At 25.5% G+C, this 17,142-nt stretch overlaps 1 protein-coding gene across 1 annotated transcript; it reads right to left on the minus strand.

The window, feature by feature from the left end:
• Window positions 1-14,478: 14,478 nt before the first annotated feature.
• Window positions 14,479-16,763, minus strand: LOC129618887 (uncharacterized). Its single transcript, XM_055533914.1, has 2 exons — window positions 16,721-16,763; window positions 14,479-15,742 (listed from the first exon to the last, which is right to left on the minus strand). The coding sequence occupies exons 1-2, from the start codon at window positions 16,721-16,723 to the stop codon at window positions 14,885-14,887; spliced, it is 861 nt and encodes a 286-aa protein (XP_055389889.1). The 5' UTR covers window positions 16,724-16,763; the 3' UTR covers window positions 14,479-14,884.
• Window positions 16,764-17,142: the final 379 nt, after the last annotated feature.

Genomic DNA, 17,142 nt, shown 5'->3' on the forward strand with positions numbered 1-17,142 from the left:
TTTGTTTTGTAAACTTAGTTACCAAATAATCTCATTTGATGTGTCACGTGGCCTTAATCTTATCATATGTTAGAGAAAATTTCAAAAGAAGAAAAACAAATTAAAAAAAATTTTTTTTTTTATTTTTCTTTTTTTCCAACTCTTGTGACAACAAATTTCCTAACGGAGATACAAAGATTAGTTCATTATTCTATCAAAGAGAGCAGGAATATGTGAGTTTGAAAACTAAAAGGACATTGCAGGGAAAATACGATTTCTCGTTAGGAAAATTTTTCTCATTTCTTTGTAATTTATTTCATAGAAAATTCTTGTACTCTTCCTTGAGTACAAAAAAGTGAGTGTGAAATGAAGTGTGAAAGTTACTGAACGCTGCACGATATTTCTAAGGATTGAGAAAGGGGTAGTTTTCTTAAACATGGCATAGCTATATTAACATGGCAGTTAATTATTGATTATTTGTTTTAAGTATGTTTAAAGGAATTTGCTTTAAAATAGTGCGGGAACTTCATATTGTTTATATTTATTACTGAGTCCATGAATATCGTAATCTTGTTAACACATTGTTGACCGGGTGTTTTTTATAAGAACTAACGCGTGTGTCCGGCGATTTTTGGGAAAAATTGAAAATTCTCAACACTTTTTTTACATAATATATTTATTAGAAACTTTTTTATTGCATAATATATTTATAAGGAACTTTGCACACATTGTATTAAATTACATGTTTTAATATTTTTTAAGAGTATGATAGGCTTCGTTATCGAAAGACGTCATATGGCGTTCCCGGTCAACAATGTGTTAAGAGAAAAATATTATTGTTATAAAAGTCAAAAATCAAGTATAATAATTAAAATTTTTAAAAAAAGTATAACCTTTTCAAAAGTCAAGTCTTCAGTGCTTATTAGTTAACATGGATAAGATTACGAATATTGAAGTAGGAACTGTTAATCATAAAGTTGACTTGCCGATTCTCTCTATTTTAATTTCGCTCAGCTTTTATATAAAATAATGAATTAGAACCGAATTTATTTAAAAATTTTACACCGTTAATGGGAAACTTTTTACCATTTCCAACTCCAATTACCCCTTTGCTTTTAATAAACTCTTAAAATTGAAATTTCAATTAACTTTCAGATTTTTCTTACATAGTTACTTAAATTGATAAAGTGAGTAGCTTTAATCTGGGTAAATTTTGTATAATTATTATTGTTAACCAATTAATATTTTACAATCACATAAAAAAAAGACAACCTTATCACATAAAAATAAGACAACCAAGTAACGAGAAAACTAATAACTATATAGTTACTTTCAATATTTATTGAATGAATTCTTGCATTCTTGAATATTTGCATGTTTAAATCAACTATATTTTGTACAAAATAAAAATTTTCATTTCCCTGCAGTATAATAATAAAGAAAAAAATTTATTTTAATATAAAATCATTCGAAAAGAAATTCTTTGAAAGATTAAGACACATTTTTAATAAGAGAACCAAGAATTAAAGATGTCAATTACATTAAAATTTAAAATGTACCTATGTACACTATATTCATATTGCATAAGGATATTCCCATTCGATTTTCCCACTTATATTTTATTTTTGCATTGCATATAACATGCTGCCTTCTGCAAGAAAAAAAAAACGAGAAAAACAGCTTCATTTCGAATTGGGATCATGTAACATCAAAAGAAATTAAAAAACAAAGAGAGAAAAAAAATTATCTCCTTTTGGTCATGTTTACCAACCATCAATTAAACATTCACTCTTCGAGTGTATGTGCTTGTGCAGAGAATACTTCCTCTGAATAGCATTACATAACACAATAACAAAAAAAAACTCCATTTTTTAACGCTATATTTTTCATCTCCTGTTTTTTCTGTTCTACTTTTTTTTGCTTTTTACTTTTATTATCCCCACTATAATAACATCTAAGAGTCAACTTTTCAACATTATTTTTAGATCGTTAACCAAGCATATGTATATCCTTATATAATATTATAGAATATATCCTTCATGATCCCTTATGTTACGACGGGAAGAAATTAAAAAAAAAAAATAGTATATGAAAAACAAATTAAATATAGTTTTAGTTGAAGGGCTCAACTTTAAGATATTAAGAACCCTAAATCTAAATTCTAAGAGACAACTATTATTTGACTTGGTATGCTCCCAAAATTTCCTTATTTCGTATTCCTTCCTAATCCGAACTTAGCTTCTATAACCACTTAAGTTATTTGAGCTGCAGTAGTTTCATTTTATAATTGTACCACGTCTGAAAAAATTAGGCACTTTTGTAAGATCAAAAAAAAATTGAGACACTAGAGCAGCTTGATTCATTTAACAAGTTGAAAAAAATTCAACCAGCTAGAGAGCATAATCTAATAATATTAATAATATATATATATGTATAGTTTATATTTCAAAATTAATTGAAAAAATTAAGAAATTGTCAAAAAAACTTGACCCTCAATGGGTTATAGATTAATAAAAAATTCAATTTGTCAAAATTTATTTTTAAAATTCACATAAAATATTTTTACAGCTTAGTTGTGGTGCGATAATGTCATGACAGTAATTTTAATCATTGAATATTAGAGACTAATTTTCCAATAGCATTCAAGTGCAGCAGTAATATTTGCAAAGATGTGAAGATCTATGAAACTATAACCAAATAAATATCTTCTAAGAGTTTTGATGCAACATTACAGATGACACTAACAAGAAACGGGATAATTTCCCGCTAAGAAAATTTTGTTTGTTACTTACCTAATAAATTCGATACTAGAATAATCTAGCAAGAATTATGTACAGAAGTAATAATAACTCTCCTATACATAGGAGTGTTATACACGAAAATAGAAATTTCTTATATCCTTCAAATCCATTATACTTAGAAATATTTACTAAATTCTTAGTTCAGAAAAAAAAACTTATACATGTATAAAAAGTCACTTAAAAAATAAAATAAATAAGCAAGAAAAACAAAGAAAAAAAAAATATAGTTTTCATAAAATAACCGTAAACAAAACCGGACATGGTTCTGTATTCCCAGTTATTAGAGAGAGGATTATAATTTAAGTTGTCTTTTTAATTAGATCCTTTTTTTTTCTCCCTTACAAATACTTATACATATACATGTAATAACTGAGCTAGCGTAAAATAGAGTTGAACTTGGATTCTTGGTAAACTTTGTTTCTCTATATTTACAGATTTTCCTTTAAGCACTAGATAAGTAAAAAAAAAAATATAGAACAAAACAAAAACGGAAAAAAAAACTGAAATCTTTTTTAGAGCTGATTAAAAAAATAAATTTTGTCCTTAATAGTAAAAAAAAAAAAAAACAAAAATCATTAGTTTCAAGGATAAAATTTTCTCTCCACCATTTTTTTTCTCTCCAACACAAAATGTAAGAGTTGCATAAAGAAAATGTTTCAAAGCGTGCAATAGTAATAAGAAAATAAAAAAAAAATGGAGGAATTATAATAAAAGAATGATAAGAGAAAATTTTTTCTTTTTTGTTTTTCACATTTTCTTTGATATTTTTCGCATGATGAAATACAATAAATTGATCTAATTACATATATAAATGTATATGTGTAGTTTTCCGGAAATATAAAAAGAAAAGGGAAGAGATTTACTAATGGAAAGGATATAATTTTTTTTTATTGTTATTATACATACACACGTACTTAATATAATAAAATATCAAAAATTATAAATTGCATACACGTGTTCAAATAAATTATACAATGAGCGAGTGAGAAAGAGAATATTATTTAAGATGAAATGAGCCCTAATAATGTGATCCAATTTAGATAATAATGTGTGATAGGTAAAGTTGTGTCATAACAGTTCGTTACCAAAATACAAAAAAAAAATTTATTTCCAAATATTCTGCCGGATAATTTTTTTTATTTTTTCTTATTTAAGAGGAGTAATCCCCTTACCCTTATTAATAACAATAAATTTCAACAAATTTTTGAATTGTAATATGGAAATCCTTTATTTTTATAGCTACTTGGTTTAATTAATAAAAATATAGATTCTTATAAATTAAAATTAAGTAATTGATATTAGGTATACAAATAACTTAATAACTTACGTGCATTAGAAAACACTTGTAGGTTGTAAATTGCAAAGAAGGGGCAATAGTGCATCGCGACCAGCTTTAAAGATTTATTCTGACCCCCGCATAGATGTGGCACAAGCCCCTACAATACACTCCTCAAGATCTACACTCCTGATGAATTCGAATAATCTCGAAGTGCCTGGCAAACTGTAGCTCTGTCGGAGTGATCTCGTAGTTTTCCAATATTTCTTAAAAAACGCTTACATACGACCAAAATTAAATTAAATAAGTTGAATGATTATTAAAATTTTTAGAGCGTTTCATCATACATTTTTAGGTTTTAGATTAAAGTCTTAAAATTTAAATAAATTTTGCATAAGGTACTTTGATTTTAGAAAAATATCAGAGCTCAACTTATGTTAAAAATCGATTTAACTATATCGACTCTCTTAATCTCATCAAAACTAAGAAAAGAAAAATAATATTTTAACTGTTCTATTTTAATGTGATAGCGATTTTTTGAAATACCTAACAGATTTCGATTTTCTAAATAAAATTTTAAAAAGATAAATCTAGTACAAACTCAAATTCAGTAAACATATTTCCTTTAATTACAACGATTGCTCACTTTTAAAAAACTCACTCAATACAAACTTTAAAAAAGAGAACTTATAAACTGTGTTATTCGAGTTTAATGCCAAGAGTTTCATGACAACAGCTTACTTATTTTTAAAATGTTTAGGCGTGTTATCTTATTTGAAATAAAAAATTTATAGTTGTGTAGTAGTTACGAAATTATATTATGGTTAATTTTAATTTCAAGCTGTGTATGGTAGCAACAATGACAACTATTACGATATCGACGAAATATTGTTAATAATAACGGTGACCGATATAAAACTTGAAGAATATACAGAATAAAATCGAATAAAGTTCCAATATAATTGTTAGAGTTTAAAGAGTCTTACTCGCATATTCAACAGACAACGCTTAAACAACTCAGAATTCGACACTGAACAAGAAACATAACGTATGACACTAAGGCATACATTTCACATATCAATTTCTTATCACATTAAACGCAATGGTGAATTTATGATACCCCACACTTCGAACATTTTGTGTTTTCATACAGATATAAAAACAAAAAAAATTAATTATTTCTGGCCAAATCCAACAATTTTGACTAAAATATGATAAAATATTGAATTACCATTTTAACATTTCGTCATAATATTGCGAAAATACATTTAAAAAATTTGTATTCAAAAAATTTAAAATAATTTTTGTGTCCAATATTTATCATGCGTGTTTTTCTTATGGCTTTTTTAAAGAATTTATGCATATTTTTGATTTGTAATTTCTTTTCGCTAAATTTTTATTTTTATTTCTTTTGAATATTTTTAACTTTTGAAGAAATGAAAATAGCGATTTACGTCATAAAATTGAAATTTCAATGGGCCTATTAAGTTTCAAATTATTTTCTTTTAATGGATACGAAATGTTTTTGTGACATTCATTATTTCCATATATGAGACGCATTTTTGAGCGAAAATGTATGCAGATCAGACATGAGTACTACTAAGTTCGCAAGTCCGCAAGTTCATTCTATGAGACAAGCGAAAAATTTGAGAAAACTTCTGGTGAAGTTGATATTAATTAATAAAAAATTTTTTTACAATTATTTGGAAGTATTCACTAAATAAGGATATCAGGAAGTATTTCAATTCACGTAATTTGCTTATTTTAAAATGTTACATGAATTTTTGTAAAGTTTGCACAAGTCTGCTACAGATGATTATATTTTTGTAACAAATGTCAAGTAAAAGTAGTGCTCCGTTTATGATACGCCGCTTTGAAACTATGTCTTCATTTATTGTCGACTGTTGCTAATAACTAATTCGAAAGGAGAAGAATTTAACGAAATAGATCTTTTGAGCTATTCTTAATTTTATAAAAGGCTCGTACATCATGTCCTACATAATAGATAACAAGGAATTTATCTCCTCTGGTTTATGAAAGTAAACCATGTATTTCGACCATATAAAGCATGAAAGAATAAATATTTTTGTTATATCGAAAAACATGAAATATGGCCAATAACACGAAGTCAAGTTTTATTTTTTAATGGAACTTTTATAATAAAAGTTTTTAACCTGTTAAATTTTTGTAAATCGCGTAAATAAATCGTTTTTGGTCGAGATGGCAGTCTTTTTGTGTAATTCTCGCTGTGTGTGCTCCTGTATCTCAGTTTCTGAACAGATTTTAATGAAAACAAATATCCGAGTTTACTTTGATTATTTCACTGACTGATCAACTTTTAGGATATGTTAGATCTGGAGAACTGGATCTTAACTACCAACAAATTTTTCATTTTTGTCCATTTTTAAAAAAATATTCAGCAGTCTTAGGCATAATTTTACGCCAAACTAGAAAATACACTTTGCCGTCGGTTATATGCTGACCATATCACACTTTTTTTTCTCTATTCTCTCTTTATTATTTTTTTCTTATGAAAATTTAATTTTATGTACCATAGTTATGATTTAGTAATTTCATATTTATTATGCACATTAATTGTATAGTTAATAACTATTTTTGTAAATTGTATATGAGAAATATTATTCTGAAGATCAATGCATTATTTGTCTGATACCAAAAACTGTAAATCTCTTAAATATCTCATTAAATAGTTATTTAAATGGTTTAAAAATTATGCAAAAACATTAAAAATTTCAATATTTAAAAATTTCAGTGTATAGGTAAGAAGTGTGAAAATTAAAACTTATTCTCAATTATTTGCAATTATGTGCAAACTAAAAAAAAATAATTATGAACACTAAAAACTTATTTATCCGTTTACTCAATTGGCTTTAAGTGATTTTAATAACTTTATTGAAGACAGCTTATTCATCAATATCCGTGGGAATCGAAAAATATTTATGAATTTTAATAAAAGGTTTTGTTTAGCAGGATTTTTAATTTCAATAAAAATAATTTTGATTACTCTTTAAATTTATATTTTTAACCATTTCAACTCACACTTGTTTTCGTGAAACAATTTTCTCACACTAGGGACAGACACCAAAACAACTTGAAAAGATGCTGGTCAACTTCTTATTGTAGACTAACAATGAAAGAAAAACCGATAAATTAAATTCTGTTGAAGTTCGCCATACAACAGTGTGAGTATCCCGGGTTAATTGAATCTATTTTCCGCAATAAATATATCGGACAACCAATTTTAAAGGAACTACAGCAAAACAGAAGAAAAGATTCGCTGCCACTTGACGTTTAAGAACTTCAAAAACTTCTGGTTTTAATACAATAATTTTTCACAATATGCCCAAATAGAGTGTTGTGAGTTTACAACCGTGGGAAAGAAAGGTAAAGGAACTTTTTTCCAATTAGGTTCTAACAAAGATCGTGTGCGCGTAAAATTACAGTTATTTCAAGGCTTCGGACTCAAGCTAATTAAACATTCGCCACTTCTACTCAAATACCCTTCCAAATTACTTAGAAATAAATTAGTAAAGTATTGTTCATATAAAGTGCTCCCTTAAAGTTATTAATCTTGGATAACTCGCAACAAAATATTTCAAATTCTTATTTTAACCTTTCCATAATTTTGTGCCTAAAATCTCAAGCGTGTTATACATTTTCTTTCAACATAAATTTCAATTTACATATTTCATTCAATATATGGAAGAAAAAAATTACAAATTTAAATTGTTAAATATAGTGTTGAAAACTTTTTGACACTGCGATACGGTGTAACTGATAATGTGGTGCGATTAATGCTCTATTTAAAACGCATAAAATTCCATATTTAGAATATTGTGTGTAGGTCTAAATTTTTGGTTTCATTATCACATTCAATCAAAATTTTTAATCATCTTACAATATTTTGGACAAATTAATAAAAATCAAAATATTATGTGTATTGTATTTTAAAGAAACATAATATTTAAAATTGATTAAAATGCCCTATTAGTAGATCATGTCAACTAAGTTTTCATCATATTCAAATTCCAAAACCATTATAATAAATTGGAATGGAATAATGAAAAATAAAAGTTCAGAGTCTTCATCATTATCTTTTAATAAAAGTTTTGTTATAAATGACAAGTTGCATGGCAAAATTATTAAAAATTTTTTATTTTGTTTGAAATTTTACATAAATGTTGCTAGTCTATTATTTTAAATTAAAATTTAATATTAAAATGTTATTAAGAAATTCATATAAAATATTAAAGATTTACTTACATGATACACACTATACATACTTACGAGTTGCCAAATAAAGCAAAAATGTCAGTATAGAGAAAGAAAATTGTCTTATAACAATTTTAAAACATATGTTTGTCATGCGTGTGCATTAAGCATATATTTTTGTATACCATGTAAATTCATTTTTGAATTGTACTTAAACCGAAATCAAAAATTGATCTGAAAACAGGTGAAGTTATGATGCAATTCTGAATTCTGGGCTATCACCATTCTGAAGAGGGTGAGATTGTAAGACTGATTTAGTCGCAATACAGCAAGTTTTGATTGAAAACAACACGATGTGAACAAGCTAAATTGTTCTTACAGCTAAAAAAATTTCTTCGGATCTACTATGTACGGACAGGAAAAGCATATGTGCAATAACTAAATTTCTGTGTAATAAAGGGGTGCAGCGAACAATAACCTTCATACTGTATGGGGAAGTCAGAATCAACATTATTTCAATTCTTTAATCAAACCAGAGAAATGCTGCTTTACACTTTATATACAGGGTGATTCAGAAACATATACAACAACATATACTATTCGTTAGAGGATCGAAAATGGGTAAAACTTTCGCTCTGGGCTAGGTGCGAAATCTTAAGGTATTATGTATTATATATGCGGAGTTACAGGGATAGTTCCATATGGAAACTGGAATAGCATAGACCTTTTTTCTATGGGTATAACTGCAAAGCGTCAGTCTGACCACAATGACATTGAAAATATGGTTATCACTCCTCAATTTTTAATCTGCAATAGTATGGTATGTATATTAAACTATGGTTTGTGTATGAAAAATTTGACATTGAGTATAGAGTTCTACGGAAAGCAACTTATTCATAATGATGAAATTTTTTAAAATCCCAATTCAATTTTGTTTTTTGTTTTAAATTAGTTTTTAACATAAATATGGTACAATGCTTAAATTTTTCAAAGATGACATAAAGATAAAAAGGCCTAACCGGAGTTTTAATGATTTAATCAAACCATAGTACGCGGATCTAAAAATTATTATTGAAATTTACGCTTAAATTTTTTACTATATTCTTAACTTCAGCTAATTTAAATATAGTATAAAAAAATCAAGAAAAAAAGCTAAAACAAACTCAGAAAATACTTATATGTACACACACTCTAATGTGAGCTTACGAACTTCTACATGTACAATTTCAAATATGATCATCGCCGCTTAGTAATTAATACTTAATTTATCTCTTCCCCTCCGATTCTTCAATAATTATGAGAATTTGTTTAGTTTAATCTTAATTTTTAATTCATTTTTATTCAACTTCCGCGTGCATTTAATTTTCAACACTGTTGTATTGTGTAGTTGTGTTTATAACAAAATTAAATGAGAGTAATAAGTTGAATGAGCTTAAAGCTATTGGATAGCCGGAATTATTTTCATTATTATTAAGGGAAACGAAAATTTCCAGATGAGAACAATTAAATAAACAAAATAAGAAAAAAAAATAAAAATATTTCTCTTTCGCATTTGATTTTATTTTGTTTCTCTTTTTAAATTTTCAAACCCAATTATCATAATTAACAAGTTTTATTAATTTCGGAAATTGTTTTATTTCATACCTAAATAGGTTTAGTATTATTTCAGGGATTAATAAATTTAAGAAAATGCAATACGAATATTGAATAATGAAAAACAAAATCCGTTTATAAAGCAAAAAGGTGTAAACGTTTATGCATGATGAAATAAATATTTGATTTTTCCGAAAGTAAATCCAGCACAGCTTTAAAACTGAGAAGAGTTGGTTATAAAGAGGAAATACGATCAAATCGGAAAGGAAAATACGAACAAATATCTGCCAGAAACAAAAATTTAATTCGAGTTAAAAATGTTTATATATGAAAATCCTGGATGTTTTGCATATTAGCTTATTTGCGTGGCAGATTTCCAAAGTAGTCATTCATCCAAACACTATCTTAGCTTAACCAATTGAATAAAATATTTCATTTTCCATTTCTTCATCTACCATAGTTATTATTCCATCGAGTTGATTGAATTTTATCACATCTTCTTTTGTTCTGAAATTAATTTTCAATTGGTTACGTTACGACTATTTATTCTAAGAGACTTAATTTTAATTATATATGTATATTCGGCGTTCAATATTTTTTGCTTTCTCAAATAGAAAATCGAATTTTGATTTTATCAGTCTGTATTATCCTGTATTCTTTGAGAACTATTATGACTAAAACTTTAATTATTACGTTTTTTATTGTAATTCAACTTCAATTCCTGTATTGCCTTAGAATATCTTATTAGAAAGATTTTTACTATTATGCCTATTCTTATTCTACATAAATATGTAAACAATAACGTAATATAGGTAAAATAGAATTTATTTCTTGCTTTAAAAAGAAAGCTTTTAATTTTATTTAAAATGGTGCTGGCGCCACTAGTTTAACAAAAATGTTTGCCACTAGTTTAACTAAAATTTGCTGTGTGGGTTGATAATAAATAACTTCTTTGTAATGTATACAATATATTTTTTCTTAAATGTCACATTGCCAATCTCCTAAATTAAAATTCTTGTATTATCTGCTTCTTTTACCAGTGAATTATTAGATTTATTGAATTATTATTAGCAGATGCTTTTTTTACTATAAAAAATTTTGAAAAATATTAGTGAACAAAATTCATAATTACAGATTCACATTAGTGATCACCGCTTTAATCAGCTGCAGAGATACGAATTAAATTATTTCAAACCTCAAACAGGAAAAGTGAACTATATTTTCAAGAACCACTTTAAATTCACTTTTTAGTGCAAAATTTCCAAAACTTCTAACAAACTATCCTATAGTAAACATAACAACATTGTTATCGCGCGTTGTTCTTTACATTTTCTAACAAAAATATTAATATTTAGGTTAATAACTTTGTAACAAAATAAAAATATTATTTTTCAAAAATGTGAAAACATATAAAAGAAACTTAAACGAATCGAGTGCGAAATAGTCAGCTTAAAAGGAAAATTTTTCAAAAAAAAAAAAAGTATTATTAATCATCATTAACCTTGTTGATTGCGTAATAACTGGTCTGATCTATTCATCATCACCATTAATAACCTTAGAAGCATTAAAAAAAACAATAGAAAAACAAAAACATTACAAAATTGTGTTAATCTAATTCTTAAAATTTCACGTTTTTCCGATTCTACTAAATCTATTCAAAAAAAATTCTAATCTATACATTAGTGATGAAGATGAAAAATATTATTTTGTATTCTTTTAATTTAGTTCACAGCTATTTTTAATAAATAACCAAAAACTGTTATACACATACATAGAAAAAGCTTAACATAATAAGAAAAGCATAACGAAATATCAAAGAAAAAAAAATAAAATTAAATAATTTTTCTATTTCTAACTCTATTCAATAATGTTTTTTAACCAAATATTTAATTAAATAGATTATAAATTTTAAAAATGTCATAATTAATCTGCATTTTTATTTTAATACTATTAACCCACTGTATAAAAATCTTATATAATTTTCATAATTTTTGAAAAAAAAAAAATTTTCGATTTATTTTTGGAGAAAAAAAAGACAGAATCTTTAGGAAAAAGGTACATTTTGTTTGAGTCAAAAATAAGGAAAAACGGGTTATTTAATGTGACATTGTAGGAAGCGCTCTTGTTAGAACGGCAACACGTTGAAAAAAGAATACTTCTAATAAAATTAAACATGACGTTGAAAAAAGAATACTTCTAATAAAATTAAACATGGAGTTGGATAGATTACACTACTAATTTATTTTAGGTCGCAACCGAACTGAACGCTAAACGGAACCATGAAGTCTTATTCATGAAGACGTTATAAGAAATTTCGATCGAAACCTTATGAACCTTTCATAATTTTTTCTTCAAAACTGTTACAACTCAAAATATTTAATTTTCTAGTTAAATGTGACAATTAATTTTACAAATTTTTTTTTTCTATGAAAAATTCAACCATATAGAACAGCAAGTATTGCTCCGCCTCAGAAGCTGTATCATCTTATTAGGAATTTTATTATTTTAAAAACACCAAATGCTAAATCTTCTAGTATCATTCATCTGAAATTACGATCAATTAAAAAATAATATTTCGGAATTTTAAAAAATACTTTGAAATGTTCAACAGACAGACAAAATGAAATCGACATGAATGATAAATCCATTTCAATTTTGATTTTTTTCAACTAATAAAAATAAAAATAATCTATTGTATACTACCCCATATTATAGACATTATTCTTTTATACAAATTCCATTAAAATTTTACCGGCATTTTAGTTTATCTTTAGAGCTATAATATAATACTTAAAATAACTTTATACTAGTAATAACTAGTATTAGTATCATACTAGTAGAACTAGTAATTCATGAAATTTTTTCTATTATAATAGCATCACATTTTCTATTTGTTTTCAACTTCTTTTTTCTTTTACTCTTAAATATAAATTTTTAAAATTATAATATTAAATCAAATAGATCTAACTTATTTATTTACTTTTAGTACAAACTACTAAATTGTCAGCGCATGTGTTATTTTATCATTAGAAATCAAAATGAATTTTAGTGTATAAAAACTTGACCTTATGAGCTTGCTCTACCAATATTTTACAGTACAACTAGAAATATAATAATTTAATTTACCTATATTTAGTATGGAATCATTAAACTTGATAGTTTTGTTTTTTTCGTTTTCATTTTGTTTGCGGTTTTAAAATAATTTTTGTTCATTAAACTTTAATATTAATTATTACTTGTATACAATAAATTTAAACAACTTCTGTATTTAGTTATAAGGTTTTTTTTTCTATTACTTTAATGTTAATGATCTTCATAATTTGTTTAACAGAATTTTATATTTACTATATTATTATTAATTGAGAAATTTTTATTTTATTAATTATTTAATATTGAGTTGTTTATTAAACTTTAATTAAAATCTTAATGAGAAAGAAGCCCCTTGTTTGTCTACTGTGAAGAATTTATTATTAAATTCCTAACAGTAGAAAATAACTTACTAACTGAGCCGATTACTAAACAAATTTTCTGAAATATTCGGCAATTATTATTCGCATTTCAAATTTTAAAATATGTTTCACGTGCAATAAACACCCACGCAATTCTTTTAATATTTCAATTAAAAATTTAAATATTATAAAAAAATTATTTTTAAATTATTGTATAATAAATTTTATAATTTCCAACTTAATAAGCCTAAACATACATAACTAGATTTGTCCTAATTTTATACATGCAATAAAATTAATATTTTAAAATTTCAAAATGCCATCCTAAAATAATTAGATTTAAAAATTATTAGAGTTAGAACTTGAATTATAGAACTTGTTTCTTCAAAAAAAAAATTGTTTCTGGCCCCCCAAATTTTGATTTTAGAATCAATTTTTAGATGGCAGTTTTTAGATACTATATCCAAAGACATCAAAATTTATTTTGTTGTATCTACAATATTAATGTTAGAAATTTTCTCATTAAATGCTTTGATTTCAAAAAATAAATTTGAAATATTTTCAAATAAATCTTAATAAAATTTTGTTGTCAAGTTGTTGCCAATTTTTTTTTTGATACATGGAAGAGTCTAGTAATATATTAAGTGAAGGTCGATTTAAAAAACCATATAATAGAATATAAAATTATTTTAGCGTGGTACAATAGAGTAAATTATTTATTTTAATTAATTTAAAGAATCCATTAATTTTCGCAAACAATAACATATTATACTTTAGAAAGTTGAAACTCAAGAATTCAAATTTTGCAAAAATGAACAAAAAAAATAATTTGTATTAAAACAATAAAGTGGGTAATTATAAGATCTTCTTCATATTCTATTTTTAGAATTTTGAAAATTCTTTGAGAATTTCAAAAGAAAAACAAAATTTTTTTGCAAAATTTATGCAAATTACTGTTATATAATACCCGTAAATAGTAGAATAAAATTACCATAATTTATTCATGAATAATTTTCTCGTATAGTTTTGATTGCTGAAATCGGATAAATTTAATAACAAACACATTTAAATTTGTAATAGATTAGTTTCCAAAAAAAAAAAGAAAAATAGAAAACAATTTATTTTTTTTTTCTGTAATACAAAAATAAAAATCTTTTAGGTATACTTTTCTTGTTATCTAAAAATATTTTCGAAATTTTCGAAAATACATTAATATTTTACATTATTTACAGGATGAGTATAAAATTATCCTTTTCGGATATATTTTTGTTCCTCTATAATAATTTTTATATTTTATTATTTTTTTTGTAACAAAACAAAAATTCTTTTTATATATTCCACACAGAAGCAATCATATTATATAATATATATATATATATACAATTTATATAATTAAAATTTAAATATATCACTCATTCTACTACATTATTTTAAAAAAAAAAAATATCAAATAATAATTAATAATTAAATTCAAATTTTAGAAATTTACAAGGCAAGATCGTCATTTTTATATACACAAAAAATCTATTATTTTGTTATACTTTTTTTTTTTTTTAAAAATTGAAGGCAGTGAATGGTCTATCATAATTATAACCAGATTCTGATGGTTGTGGAGCTGGTGGCACATATGTATTTCTTGGTGGTGATGGTGGTGGTACATATGTATTAACTGGTGCTGGTGCTGGTGGTGGAATATATGATTGTTGTGGACGGAATACTGGTGCTGGAGCTGGACGGAAAACTGGAGCTGGTTGTGGTCTAAATACAGGTGCTGGTGCTGCAGCTACTGGTGGTAAATATTCTTGATGTGGTCTTGATACTGGTGCTGGTGCATGGAAAACAGGAGCTGGTTGTGGACGGAATACAGGTGCTGGAGCTGGTCTAAAAGATGGTGCTGGTGCTGAGAATGATGGTTGTGATACTGGTGGTAAATATGTTTGTTGTGGTCTAACTGGTGCTGGTGGTGGTGGTACATAAGTATTAATTGGTTTTGGTGCTGGTGGTGGAATATATGATTGTTGTGGACGGAATACTGGAGCTGGAGCTGGATGGAAAACTGGAGCTGGTTGTGGTCTAAATACAGGTGCTGGTGCTGGAGCTACTGGTGGTAAATATTCTTGTTGTGGTCTTGGTGCTGGTGCAGGTGCATGGAAAACTGGAGCTGGTTGTGGACGGAATACAGGAGCTGGTGGTACATATGTTGATACTGGAGCTGAATGTGATACCGGTGGTAAATATTCTTTTTGTGGTACATTAAATGATGGTGCTTGATGATGATGGTGATGATGATGACCTTCATCAAATGATGGTTGTGGATTATTTGGATAATTATAACCACCTTGATTATTAAATAAATGTGATACATCAGCTGTTACAGCTGCAATGCATGCCAAAACAACAACAAGGAATTTCTGTAATAGAAAAAGAGAAAAAAAAAAAATTTATAAAAAACATACGAAATTGCACTAAATTTTTAGTACATCTTAAGAATAAAAGTACTAAATTTTTAATACTCGTACATTTGTATGATTCAATCTCCTAAATTGTTAAATTGAATAGTTTTAAGCAAATATTTTCGAAAAATAAGTATAAATACTTATGGAGGGCTAATTTAATTAGGTGCCTATGTCAAAATTACTAAACCGAAATAAAATGAATTTTATTAATTCTAAACGTTTTGGTGTAATTATGGCACATGATTTATTTTTGTGCAATGAACATTAATTTTTTTTTTTAATTTAAATTCCAAAATTCCTTTGAATTCCAAAATAAATGAACAGTTCTTTGGCATGAGAACTTTAAATTTTTGAAATCCTCCTTTAAAGATTTTGAAATTATGAATCAAAATTATTTAATTTCGAATTCAAATATATTTTGAACCCGAAATTTTATATATGTATGTGATTTCATAAAACTATCATACATTTACATAATTATATCCGTTTCCATTCTCATCCTAAAACTGAATACAATTAGAATTCATAACTAATTATTTTTAATTGAATTCTAATACAAAATTTTTTGCAATTAAGAGAATTGCAATTAAATAACGTCGCCAAATTTTCAAATATCCATTTTCCATAAATATAATAATAATATTGTTATCCTTTTAATCCTTTTTTGTAATTTGGTATGGAATAGAATTTCATTATGTCAAATTTATTAAATTTTTCTAAAACACATTTTATTTTTCGAAAATAAATTCTAAGTAATTTTAATTTCACTTTCAATTTATTCTTTTTTTTTTTATAAATGAAATTTTTTAAATCGTAAAGCAGATCACAATTTAATTATAATTTAAGAACGTGATTCTTTTACACGACTCCACAAATTTTGTTTTTTATTTTAGATTTATTTTTTTTATTTTTAATATAGTATTTTTTATTTACCATTTTGTTTACAAAGTTTGTATCCTAAAGATTGATAGTTAACTAACGACTAATAAAATTTTGCAAAAGCTTCAGTGATTTTATACCCACGGCAACCAGAATCATTTTTTATTTGTTTTTGTTTTTTTCTCATATATAGTTTTTTTTTTCAGAAATTCAGTATATTTGAGTTGATGCTGTATATTTTAACTATTTTTTTTATTTTTATTATGCTTGTTTTTTTTTTATTATTATTATTTTTATTATATTAAAAGCTAAAATTCACCATCAAATTTATTATCATAAATGTATTCCAATACTATCATCGATTTATCATACAGTTGAATTAATATATCATATCACAAATACATTCTCAATAAAATAATATAAAAGTAAAAATGTCCGGCATTGTAAGAAGAAAATCAAAAACAATATAAAAAGAA

This window comes from Condylostylus longicornis, unplaced genomic scaffold (genome assembly GCF_029603195.1).
Source record: "Condylostylus longicornis isolate FDR11 unplaced genomic scaffold, ASM2960319v2 ptg000010l, whole genome shotgun sequence".
Lineage (NCBI taxonomy): Eukaryota > Metazoa > Arthropoda > Insecta > Diptera > Dolichopodidae > Condylostylus > Condylostylus longicornis.